We start from the raw sequence: 12,681 nt of genomic DNA, 5'->3' as shown, positions 1-12,681 counted from the left end.
TGCAGAGAAAGCTGCCTTTATTGAAGGTATGCGCCTCGCCGAAGCTCAATTGGAGGTGCCCTCGCCGCGCTCGGGCCTCACGCGGAGGTGCCCGCGGCGGTCTGGAGGCTCACACAGAGGTGCCCTCGCCGGGCTGCGCTTCCTTCTTGCTGTCCTCCGGTTTCATGGCGGGGAAGAGCAGCACCTCCTGCGAACAGCGACAGAGTCAGCGGCCGCACCGACCGGCATCACCACATCCCGTGCGCAGGTCTCGCGAGAGCTGCCCTAGCGCGGACTCCGCTGCTCAGCCGCGGGCCTCAGATAGCTGAGCAAATGCCCCAAGGGGCTTTGCCCAGGTGGGATTCCACGGCTTCAAACATCTCACACAGCTCCATTGTCAGGCACTGGATCCGTCGAAGAGATGGCCAGCTTTGCCGAATCCCATTCCCTTTTCCCTGACAAAGCCAGCAGTAGGAAGGCACTACCACTGCTTATGCTTACCTTGATGTTATTGGAATCTGTAAGGAACATGGTCAAGCGATCAATTCCCATGCCCCAGCCAGCTGTAGGAGGAAGACCGTACTCCAGTGCGGTGCAGAAGTTTTCATCAATAAACATAGCTTCATCATCACCTGCAGCTTTTGCCTAAATGAGGAAATTAATAGTAAAATGTGAGTTGTACAGAGTTAGACACTCCTGCTAACCCCTACCAAAGAGGAGGAATACTGCTATTTGTAGCAGCCATGTAACTGATGAAACCAAAGCGCAGACGACGAAATCTCAGCACAGAGAACTGTAGAGGTCCTTTGTAATTTGGTGCTCCCAAATTAGTTCTAGACTCCATTCCTTTCTGACATATAAGTTTCCTATCTTGGCAAAGGCCCAGGCTCTTTACATCAGTAAAAGCCGTCTTTCAGAGCCATATGGCAGCAGATGAGAGCAGAATGAATTGCTTTCAAAGGCTTATGAGGTTCTTTATTGGTAGCAACTCTCCTTTCAATGTTTGCAGAAACCACAAAGCAGCATAATTGGTGGAATCATCAGTAGCTGCTCCACAAATAGGGCCTGTTTTTTTTCCTCTAAAGTAGAAGACTAAAAAACCCTACACTGAGATGTTAACTAATATACCTGACCCTGACAGCCTCCAAGTGACAAAAGTCATAGTAATAAAAATACAGATTAGCCAACCATTTCAAATTGAGAAAAAAAGCCAAAAATAAGTGTCAAAACAGCAAACATTTTTGCTCACAGGTTCGAGGAAGACTTTGCAAAGACTGTTACAGCAAATTTTTTTCCTTGAAATCCTGAAAATCCTACAGCAAACTGTCATCCTTCATCTCAGTCTCCACCTTTACATTAAATTTTGAGGCTAATTTTCATTCAATACATATAATCATATGTCTGCAAAGTCTAGCTATAATCATGAGGGAACTGCAGCAAGCATAAATATAATAGATCAAAAATTAAAGGTACTTGTAATATTATTCATTCTGACTGAACATTTTGAAATTTACTATCAAGTTCATTAGTTAACATAAATCTATTTTCCTGGCTTTGACAACTGTTTAAACCTCTCAGGCACTGTGAAGCCATTAGAAAGAATATGAAGATCAGGAACTCTGTTTCTGCAGACCACATCATTTGAACTCAGTCATGTGTGGCCAAGCATGCATTCATGGATGTGTATACCAAATTAATAACAAAATGAATTTCAGTCACTCCTTTTGGAGGCTCACAGAGAGAAATCCACTATTATAAATCTGCAAGCCTAATAGTTCCCAATGTGCACCTCTATCCTGTGAATCAACCTAATATATTAGTACTCTGCTCAGGAAATTAAGATATTTCTTAGACAGCATTTAAAGTCTTAAAGGACATGAAAATTTATTTAAGAACCTAGAAGTATGATGTTGTATGACTACATAAATACTTAACTAGGGGAAAAAAAACCCTTTCAACCTGGGAAAGACAAAGAGAACTTTTTGCACATTTGTGTTTTTCCAGATTAGTACTTTAGGTGGAATAAAAGGGAAGAAATTCCAAAACAAAGTTGCACTAAAAAAACCCTCATCAACAGCAGTATTTCACCTTGTTTACCTTAAAGAGCAAGATTCCTATAAAAGGAATGGCATTTTAATGCCAGACTTTTACTTGAGTGACGAACACTCACTCAAAGTAGTAACAACTCTTACACTCAAACTAGTAACAACTCTTTTCAGCAGTAGGTATAAATGACAGATTTGGGACAGACATAGGAAATACTCTTTGCTTACATGCCTGTATTACATTCACTATCAGCAAGACACCATACCTTGGCCTGATCCTCAAAAAGCTGACGCTGTCGGAAAGGATCATTAAGTTCTGTGTATGCATTGCACACTTCCTTCTTCATTACAAAGAGCTCAAAGCGTTCTGTTAGTCCCGGAAGAGAGCGATGCCTATGTGAAGTAGACAAAACAGACATGCCTTAAAATAATCTTACTTACAGAAGCAAACAGCACATACATTACTTAGGGGCATTGCTCACACTTAACACTAACAGCTGTCAAAATTTCAAAGTACTAAGCATTGACACACCTCTTCCCTGGATGATGGGTTTTACAGCTCAGGAACCAATATCTATCTTGGTTTGTGTTAGAATTCCTAAACTACTACGCAACACCAAAATCTGTTTTCATATGTGCAACTTGGTGTTTTTTTTAAATTAATTAAGTAGAAGATTTGAGCCACACACTGACCATGTGTCATACTCTTACCATTTGGCAAGTGGACTCATGACCTGTGGGTGATCACAGATGAATGTAGGGTTGATACAAGTGACTTCCAGGAATTCACCAACTAACTGGGAAAACAAAAACAAAACAATGTAGGGTTGATACAAATGACTTCCAGGAATTCACCAACTAACTGAGAAAACAAAAACAAAACAATGTAGGGTTGATACAAGTGACTTCCAGGAATTCACCAACTAACTGGGAAAACAAAAGTGAAACAATTATGCAGTGTACAATTATGTACGTTCCTAGCACTGCCTTCACCAAGCACCCTAATTTCCTCTCTTTTGCTACTGAAGAAGGTATCAAAAATCTGAAACGTTTCCAAAGTATTTCTGGTTATGGTAATGTCTTCATCAACAGAGAGTGCATCCTAGTCAGGAAAGGTAAGGAAGGAAAGGTAAGGAAAGTGCATCCTAGTCAGGAAAGGTAAGGAAAAACGACACAGCAAAAACTGCATAATAATTCAATTTGCACATTACAGCAAAGGCCAATAGGAAAAGCATCAAAAGAACAGCTATCAGACAATATTTGGGTACAAAGAAATACAGCTGATAGAACTATATTGTACTCCTACCCTTTTGGTCAGCTACATACAGATGCACACATCTCACAGATAAAACTGACCTACAATAAAGCAAATCTGTTTTAAACACAAGCAACCAGTTATCCAACTAAAATCCCCTAATGCTCAAGTTAAGCAGACATAAGTAAACTACACTTTGGTGTAGACGACATGAAAGAGGATTTTGACACTGCAAGTTTTCTCACTGTAATATAACAACAGCTGAAGTGCACTGCAGCATGCTTTTCCTGGTGCAGCTAAACCTTTTCTTCTGAGACTTCTGTTGACACAGAGAGATCCTCAAAGACATTAGGATTATAAAAATAGCACTCTTACTTACTTTGTCAAGAAGCCTGGCTGTTGTCCTGGGAGGTGGACACTCAACATTTCTCTCCACACAAAGGTTATCAAAGAACCTGCGAGTTTCTGAATTTGCAGACGAAAATTAGAACAGCCATCCCAACAACCATTTTTTGTTCTTACTAAATCCTTCAACATTTCTTAGAGTCACTTGTAAAATCCCAATGGTAGACATCATGGAAAACATGAGCTTAAATGTTAATCTACAGAAATGGCGTTTGGTTTTAATTGTTTACAGTAAAATAGTAGTTATTTTATACTTCAGAAATTTGACAACAGTTAAGCACACACCACATAACTGCTGGACATTATTATTTGGGGGCTGGGGGGGGGAGAGAGGAGGGAACTGGGGGGGGGAAAAACAATCACTATAAATTATATGAACTTGTTTCCTTATGTCTCTCGATTCCAGGAATAAAATAGCACATAATTACATTTTTAAGAAGGTCCCAAATAATCATACACCCAAGCTACAATTACAGGCATGGAAACTCAACTGCACATGAGATAAGAAATAAGAAGCAAAAAGCTGGATCTCTTCAACAAATCAAGAACTCCATACATCAAGCTTCTTGAGTATATCCTTTCACATATATTCAACAAGGAAGAGCCAAAAGAGTCAGATCCTGCCAAAGATGGCAAGGAATGAACGCTTCTTTCTGGACTCACGTAAACCAACAAAACCAGAGGAAAGACATCCCATGTGTTAGTACTACTGCAAAAAAAGCAGCTAACAGACTGCAGCCTGAGAACTGGCAACCTTTTGCCTGCTTTCTGTTAACGAAGAACTACAGGACATTCATACTCAGCATCTAACCTTCAGTTTCAAAACACTCAGTTGATGGAAACTTCACTCCCAGGACCTTTTCCAGATCATACACCATGCTAATTCGCCGGAAGGGAGGAGTAAAATCTATCTCATAGGCCTGTCCATCTTGACCATCTGGGTGGTAAGTGATCTTGTAAGTCCCAGTAATATGTTTCACCATCCCTACAAAATGAATGTGAGGTTTAGAAAAGGAGTACGCTACATAACATCTGATTCTTCCAGAGATTCTTACTCTTTTTTAAATTGCATACATCACCTGAAAGCAACTTCTCTGTAATTTCCATTAAGTCATGGTAGTCCGCGTAAGCCATATAAAATTCACAAGTTGTGAACTCAGGGTTGTGAGTCAAATCAATTCCTTCATTCCGGAACTGACGCCCAATTTCATATACTCTGTCCAGACCACCAACCACCAACATCTAGACAAAATGAAAATCTAGTATATACACTTTCTCAAAAGAACCTAAGAGAACCCAAACACATGCAACTGCAACACAACCTTACAAAACTCATTCATGAGACAAATCCACCTTTCTTCAAAAATAATCTCCATTTTAGCTACATTTGCTTTTTTTAATACAGTTTGAAAAATATAGGTTTAACCATGAGAGGCTTGCATTTTACCTTATGGTAAAGTTCTGGAGCAATTCTCATATATAAATTCATATCCAGTTCATTGTGGTATGTGATAAATGGCTTTGCCACAGCTCCACCTGGAATTACATTCATCATAGGAGTTTCTACCTGTAACAACAAAAAAAATTCCCTTGTTTTCATGAAATCTGTTTCCAAACCAGAAATGCATAGATCAAACAAACAAAAAAACCCAAACCAGCTAGTTTTAATGAAAAATCTATATTTCACTTACAGTTCAGCATTTCAGTGTATGAAAACAATTCTAAACTAAAGTCCACTGGACAAACCTGCACTTTTTTCATCCAGTCAGTAATAACAAATTCATCTGTTGCTCTGAAGAGTCACTCATATTTACTACAAATGTGAACCTGCTGGCTTCATGTTATCAAAGCCAGGAACATCGCTGTAGCATTATCACAAAATCCTCTCTCTACACTACAGAAAATTGAACTCAAGAAGGCCAAGTGCAATTTCCTGCACCTAGGTCAACACAATCCAATTCTGCCTACAGGACATAGAACTGGCTTCAGCTCTATGTCCTGTAGGCAGGACAACATTTCAAAGATGCAAAACAACATTTCAAAGACGTTGTTTTCACCCTAATTTACTGAAATATGGAAAGGACAGTAGTAGTTTGGAGTATTACCTTCAAAAAAGGTTCCCAAGCCATAACCTCACCAACTGATAAATAATCTTAACTTTACAAAGAGAGGAAAGGAATTGCTCCCATTACATTAAGCTGATAAAATACACCATGCTGAGGCAATTATTGTCAGTTCTGTAAGTGCTTTGTATATGAGCCTGAATATAAAGCATCCTTGAAGCTAAAAAACTGTCAACACATTCAGTATGCAGAGAGAAAAAACACTGATGCCTTACCTCAAGAAAGCCCAACTCATCTAGAAAGCTACGAAGGTAAGTGATGATCTTTGCACGGGTTATAAATTTCTGCCTCACATAATCATTAAGAATTAAATCCAAGTATCTCTGACGATATCTGGTTTCCTGAAAAGAACACATATCTTTAGAACAAGCTGCATGCCAAAGGAAAAAAATACCAAAACAAAACTAATATTCCTTTGTTGACTGATAATATCAGCAGGTCACAAACATCATCCATTCAGATCTATCTGTGGCATTCTTGCCCATGGCAGGGATGTTAAATTAAATGATCCCAAAGGTCCCTTCCAACCCAAACCATTCCATGATCTGTCAAATTGCTTCCAAGACTGACAGGTATGACAAATACCTTATCTTTGAGGCCAAAATGAAGATGAGGCAACATATGCAGGCACGGAGACAAGAGAGTGATTTCATAAGGAATAATACTCAGTTCCCCTTTCCTTGTTTTCCCAGGATTCCCCTCTACACCAATAATGTCCCCACGACGCAGCTTGCTGTTAACACGGAAATATTCTTCCTCGGATTTGTAGAGGCTGCAATTGCAAAACAAATGTAAGCATGTTTATTTAAAATTCAATACTCAAAACTGTCCCCAGGTGACTCACAAGACAAAATCCATTTAAAAATATATACATATATAAGTTATTTTACCCGGAAGTCAACCATAACATCTAAAGCAAAACATTACTCGGCTGCCTAAGCCAAACCACAGATGAAATAGAATATTTTATCTCAAAATACATATATCTAGACCCCAAAATGCTAAACTGAATGTTGGGAATACCTCTACTTACCTGGAATTTGCCATGACCTGCAGCTTGACTCCTTCACCACGAAGATCATAGAAAATCAGTTTCCCTCCAGAAGCACGCTTTGCATGGATTCGACCTAAATATCAAAAGTATGCTAGACATCAGGAAGAGAGTCCCTACCAGAAAGGGTGCAGGAGCAAAAGCCACAGTACTATCACTTAGAATCAGCAGCTCTGAACTATTTAACTGATTTGTGATTTAAGTGAAAGAGAAGCAGTTAAGTCTCAAAATCAAATCCAGTGGAAATAAGACTGTAAAAACTTTGGATCCCAGAACCCATGTTACATACAACCTGATCTTATAGTTGCAAGGGATGTTGTATAGATCCACTCAGTCTGAAGGGTATGTCCTGAATAGTTTAACACTGCTACAAGGCTTCACGACTGAGTAAGAGATCAGCAAAATTCAAAAAAGGCCAACCCATCAATAAAAGCAGCTAAAACTTCATATTTTTCTGTATCCCAGGTAAATTTTTACCTGCCACTCTCACGGTAATGTTTGTCAGGTGATCTCCTGGCTGCAGGTGACTGTACTTGTCTATAAAATCTGAGAGAGATATGTCAACATGGAACTTGTGGGGATAGGGATCTTCACTGGAGCCCTTAAGCTGTTGGACTGCATGGCTACGGATCTTGTAGTATTGCTGTCACCAGAAACAAACAAAATCAAATTATTTTATTAGAATCTGAAAATATGTTACAGGCTGTGAATTTAAATGTAGCTGCCCTAATGTAGAAACATACATCTTTCCCCTTTTAACCTTTTAATTACCCGTGAATAAAAAAATCAAATGCAAGTCAATAAGACCGATTCACAGAACATCTAATAAGCGTGGGACCAGATGCTCACATTTGGATCCAAGCTCTCCTCATCAGTACCAACATTATCCTCAGAAGTCAAGGAAGGCTTATTTGAATGCTTTTCACTTTGCTCTTTCTGCTTTGCTTCTTTTTCAGCTATTTTTCTCTCAGCCTTTAAACGTCTCTTCAGCTCACTACAAAAGAGAAGGAAACCGGATGCAGCAAGTACTCTAATACTTCTACAGGAAAATGATTGGCAGGATTCTGCCAAAACCTAACTGTACAAATAAACCCACCACTTCTCTTACTTTTTCCAATAGTCAAAATAATTCTTTAACACGTTAAAATATTTTCTACTTTGAACTCCTTCAGTTAATCCCCTACGATACAAACACTCACAGAAAGTGAAAGCGAAATTAAACATAGTTTAGACAGACCTTGACGACGCGTGCCTACGTGCTCAAGGACTTGAAGCACTCCATTTTGTCCATAAGAGCCTATCAGCCCCAGGCAGCGTGTAAGTGAGAGAAGGCAAACTCCCCCCTAAGTAACGTAGGGCTCCCGAAGCCACCTTCGCGGTCTAGCCTACTCCCCCATGGCCCTCAGGCTCCCGTCGCGCTCCTGACCCCACCTTCCACGACTCCATAAGGAAAGAAGCGGGCCAAGCCAGACGCAAAGCACCGACCTGCTTTGGTCATGAAGCGCCTGCTGCCTTCGGAGCGCGGGCGCGGCCCTCCAGACCCAGCTGCGGAGCCGCACAGCGCCGGAGCTCAGCATAGCGCTCCGACGGGCGCCTTGACGGAGACAACGCGCCGGATCAGCTGGACACACTTCACTTTCACCTCCCCGGCCCGGCCCCACCTGATCACCCGCCCACCCTCACTTTTTGCTGAGGTGCGACTCAGTCTCCTCCACGCCGCACTCGCGCGCCGCCGCCGCCGCCGCCATCATCGCCCCGCAGCTGCCGCCGCCTCCGCCCTTCCGCCCTTGCACGCCTGCGCAGGCGGTGACGGCGGCGGGCGGAGCTGGGGCGGCCATGGCGGGCGGCCAGGCCGGAGCAGCGCGATCCCGATCGCTGTTCCTGTGGGATGACGGGCATCCTATGCGGTTCTACCTGCGGCCCGGCCTGGCCAAGCTGCGCCTGGCGCCCCTAGTGCTGGCGGGCGGCGGGCGCCTGTGTCGGGTGCAGGAGCCAGGGGCCGTGCTCCTGGCGCAGCCCGGCGAGGTGGCTCCCGACGGGGCCGTCTCAACCGAGTACGTGGCGGAGTGCGTGAAGCGCAACCAGCGGCTGCCGCTGGAGCCCTTCCTACTGACAGCCCGCGGCCGCCTGGCCTTCACGGAGGCGGAGGATGCGGCGCTGCTCCAGGCGGTGCGCGGCCAGGGCATGGTGCGGGTGAGCGGCCGTGCGCTGTGGATAGAGCTGGAGCGGAGCGGCTTGACGCGGCACAGCTGGCAGGCCATGCGTGACCGCTACCTGCGGCACCTGCTGCCGCGGCTCTGGGGTGAGCAGGGGCCACAGCGGCGGGGCAGGGTTGCGAGGGGGCGTGGTGGCGGCGGCGACCGGCGTGGGTCGCTGTGGCCTGGCAGACGATCCGCGCCTGTTTCCGCAGAGCCCCCGCAGACGGAGGATCCCACGCAGATCAGGGGTCTGTTCGCGGCAGCTAATCGGGAGTTCGAAAGCACGGAGGTGAGCGACCGGGGCCAGCCTGGGGAGCAACAGCCTCCACTGCGCGCAGTGCTCGGGGCAGGCCTTCCCCGGTGTCACAGATGGCACAACAGAAACTCATGATTAACACATGAAATGAGTTTGCGCCGCGATATCCCTTCTGCTCTGGCTGAACTGTGAGCTGTTATCTATGTGGTTTGCGATAAATGGCGCCTGGCTGGTGCATTTTTTCTTCCCTGTGCAAGTTAGCATGAGGAGGTTTATGTGATGGGGGTTGTCACATTAAAAACTCTACTAGCAAATGAAAGTCATCGTTTCACCTCAGGCAAAAAACGTTCCTGCCGTTGCATCAACACTTACTTTTGCCTTTTATGCTTAGTTTGTTCAAATTCTCTCTTATGGTTTATGGATTTCTGTGATCATGTGCAGCCTCATTAACACATATGGCTTCAGTCACTAACTTTTACTATGCTTACTAATTTCTGAGGTTTTAATACACTGTAGAGTCAGAGTAAAAGGTGGTTGATTGCAGTGGTAAAAGATTTGCCAGAAAATACCATCTCTAATTGGTGATTCCACTTCTCTTACTGTTAGTCAGAAAGTGACTCTTCAGATGTTGCAGAACTTTCCACACAAGATGGAGTGAGAAGGTCCCCAGGAGAAACAGCATCTGAGCTGAAAACTGGGCCAGAGGACTCTGCTTTCCCTGACATTCAGTTACAAAGGCAAGAAAGACCACAAAGCACTTCTTCTTCCAATGTGGTGGGACAGGTAATAAAAACTATGGAGCACTTCATGGAGAAGTTTGCTGTGGACCTGCACACTGTTACACAGGCCTTTCTGAAAAACAGTGGTGACGTGGAAGCTACTTCATACTTTCTGCAGACAGGGCAGCGCTTGGATGGGTACCCTGTATGGAGCAGAGAGGACGATTTAGAATTGCAAAAGGATGATGAACAGGTCAGAAATAAATTGATAGCCAAATTTGGAGCTGAAAATGTAGCAAAGCGGATAGTGTTTAGAGAGAGTTAACAAGAGGACCTTACTGATCCAGAACAGTTGCATAAGTGTAATAGTCATTTCAGAAACACAGTGGAATATTTGATCGAGTTCTGAAGTTTCAGAAATGCTTTAAATTTTTTTGTATTAAAAGGCCTGTTTTGCATCTCTGCAGATCTAAGATGCAGCTGCTTTAATCAAAGGAATGCTTGTACCAAGCCGTATATTCTACTTGGGAAAAATACACCAGCTTTCAGGGCTATGTGTAATAGTTGAAATAGGAAATTAAAGTTAAGAGGGAATTATCAGAGGTTATGTATCTATCACCTAAGCTGCATTTGAGAGAGAACACTATTACTAGGATAAAGTCGTAATCTGAAAAACTCAGTACTTTTAGCCTGAAATTGTGCTCTGGTTACTTATTTTAATATTATTTGAAGTGAGTCTTAAAAATCTGGAATTCACTCTTTTGGTGAAATAAAATGGGCTGGCAAAGGCGAAGTCTGGTTTTTGGGGTTTTTTTAACCTCTCCAAACAGTTAACATTTTGGGGTTTTAGCATATTGCTAAAAATCTGGAATTCACTCTTTTGGTGAAATAAAATGGGCTGGCAAAGGCAAAGTTTGGTTTGTCCCTTTTTTAACCTCTCTAAAGAGTTAACATTTTAGGTTTTTAGCATATTGCACTGTGGCACTCGGAAAATTAAAGTGGATTGTGAAATGGCTGATGTTAAGCCAAATTAAAATTATAATTAATAATTATATTTAACATAAAAAACAATATAATGAGACTGCTGTTTCAGGAAACCACTGCAACACCCACTGATTACTCAAGGAGTTAACCAATGTTACCAAATAAATGCTAAAACAGCACTACACAGTGTTTCACTGGATTGAAAAAGTGAGAATTATTTGGCATAATCGTGCTATTCAGACTTTGAATAGTTATTTGAGATTCGTGTGGAAGCCAGACAAGCACTTAATGAGGGAATGCAAGACAACATAGCTAATATAGTAATTTTTTTTTTTTTTACATTAGATACATTACCAGCTTGGTTTGAAATTCAAGTTTTGCTGATGACCAGGTTCATGAACAGGAGACCCGTCACCTCTTGTAGCTGAAAACTGCCATTCTAGCTTGGACTGCTTACACACATCAGCAGCACCATAGTGTTGCAATGGTCTTGTTAAACAAAACTGCTCTAGGATTCAATGTGAGAGGTAGAATGAATTAAATAGCTGCAATATAAAATGGTCAGATTTATTCTATCTTTTTATAATTCTAAGTAGCACTTATTTTAAGAGGGAGTTTGTCTTGTTGGAGCAATTAATCTTAGGTGCAGTGCAAACTTCTGAGTTCACATACAGTGTTTTTGCATTTGGAGAGCCTTATGGACATATTGTCTAACACTGAGAATCTTTCCATGTGTGTTTGTGCACTCAGTAGGCGTAGGAACTAAGACACAAAGACCACAGTTTACTCAAGGCTGCCCTCTTGCTTCTGTTATGAACTCCTGAAAGGCACTGCTTGTTCAGAGATGCTCTTTCTTGTGCATGCACGTAGGTCTAGGTCTCTTTTACCAGGTTAAAACCTGGAGGACCCAGAGATGACACCATATTGTATGGTTCTACTTCTGGTTCTCTTTTCCCATGATAAAAATCCTTGTTTTCTGTGCTTTGTCTTACCTACAACACAGTTATGCTCCTTTCAACATGCTGGAACAGTTTGGTTTTCCGTATTCCTATCAGGTTCCTCTACTATCACAGAAGGTCAGGAAGGTTCTTTTTGTGGCTCAAAGAAGTTTCTTTCTATTATTGCCTGGAGCAGCAATATTTGTATACCTGGAAACGTGAGCAAAGTGGCAAAGTGCATACAAGAACTTTGAGTTAAAGAGAATTCTACAGCCAGAAATTCTGGGTCTACAAACTATTAGCTGGAATTTGGGTATTACCTATTTGCTTCCTTTTAGAGTTAGCCAGCATTCATCAAAATAAATTAATTTCCATGCTTTCATAACTAGAGTTACCAATAAAAAACTGATTGTATGCACTAGTTTGAAGAGCAACAGACAGAGTCAGCTTTTAAATGTCCTTTTGACTGGAGACTTTGCCATCTTACATTTCATTGGTATAAAAACAGAGTTTACTCTTTTAAACTTATACAATGTAAACTTAATGTCTGTTTTTAAACAGACTTCCGTGATCTTCATTGCATATGCCAAAGGACTTTGTCATAGTTTTACATGTCACCATCAGCATCTTGAGATTTTGAGGGATTTTTGTTGGGTTTTCTTTTCCTCCTCCAAAAAGTATTTTAAGTTATTTTTGCTCAAATCAAGACAACTTTACATTTTCATGTA

General features: G+C 42.1%; 2 protein-coding genes across 5 annotated transcripts; one reads left to right on the top strand and one right to left on the bottom strand.

Moving 5' to 3' along the window:
* KARS1 (lysyl-tRNA synthetase 1) lies at window positions 1-8,696 on the bottom strand. 3 transcript variants are annotated; one of them, XM_054640637.2, is made up of 14 exons: window positions 8,542-8,696; window positions 7,708-7,852; window positions 7,336-7,501; window positions 6,841-6,934; window positions 6,393-6,579; window positions 6,023-6,148; window positions 5,132-5,251; window positions 4,764-4,926; window positions 4,496-4,669; window positions 3,659-3,744; window positions 2,736-2,821; window positions 2,291-2,417; window positions 481-624; window positions 1-187 (listed from the first exon to the last, which is right to left on the bottom strand). In XM_054640637.2, exons 1-14 carry the CDS (start codon window positions 8,694-8,696, stop codon window positions 110-112), a joined length of 1,851 nt encoding a protein of 616 aa, XP_054496612.1. In that variant the 3' UTR covers window positions 1-109. The 3 variants fall into 3 exon arrangements, with proteins under 3 accessions (XP_054496612.1, XP_054496613.1, XP_077040994.1); XM_054640638.2 differs by lacking the exon at window positions 8,542-8,696 and adding an exon at window positions 8,344-8,513; XM_077184879.1 differs by lacking the exons at window positions 1-187; window positions 481-624; window positions 2,291-2,417; window positions 2,736-2,821 and adding an exon at window positions 2,868-2,951.
* Window positions 8,695-10,943, top strand: TERF2IP (TERF2 interacting protein). Of its 2 annotated transcripts, XM_054640650.2 has the most exons (3): window positions 8,695-9,160; window positions 9,269-9,345; window positions 9,919-10,943. In XM_054640650.2, the coding sequence occupies exons 1-3, from the start codon at window positions 8,695-8,697 to the stop codon at window positions 10,354-10,356; spliced, it is 981 nt and encodes a 326-aa protein (XP_054496625.2). In that variant the 3' UTR covers window positions 10,357-10,943. The 2 variants fall into 2 exon arrangements, with proteins under 2 accessions (XP_054496625.2, XP_077040999.1); XM_077184884.1 differs by having other exon boundaries at window positions 8,695-9,345.
* Window positions 10,944-12,681: the final 1,738 nt, after the last annotated feature.

This window comes from Agelaius phoeniceus, chromosome 12 (genome assembly GCF_051311805.1).
Source record: "Agelaius phoeniceus isolate bAgePho1 chromosome 12, bAgePho1.hap1, whole genome shotgun sequence".
Lineage (NCBI taxonomy): Eukaryota > Metazoa > Chordata > Aves > Passeriformes > Icteridae > Agelaius > Agelaius phoeniceus.
Note: the sequence above shows the minus strand (reverse complement) of the source record. Positions and strands in the feature narration are given on the sequence as shown.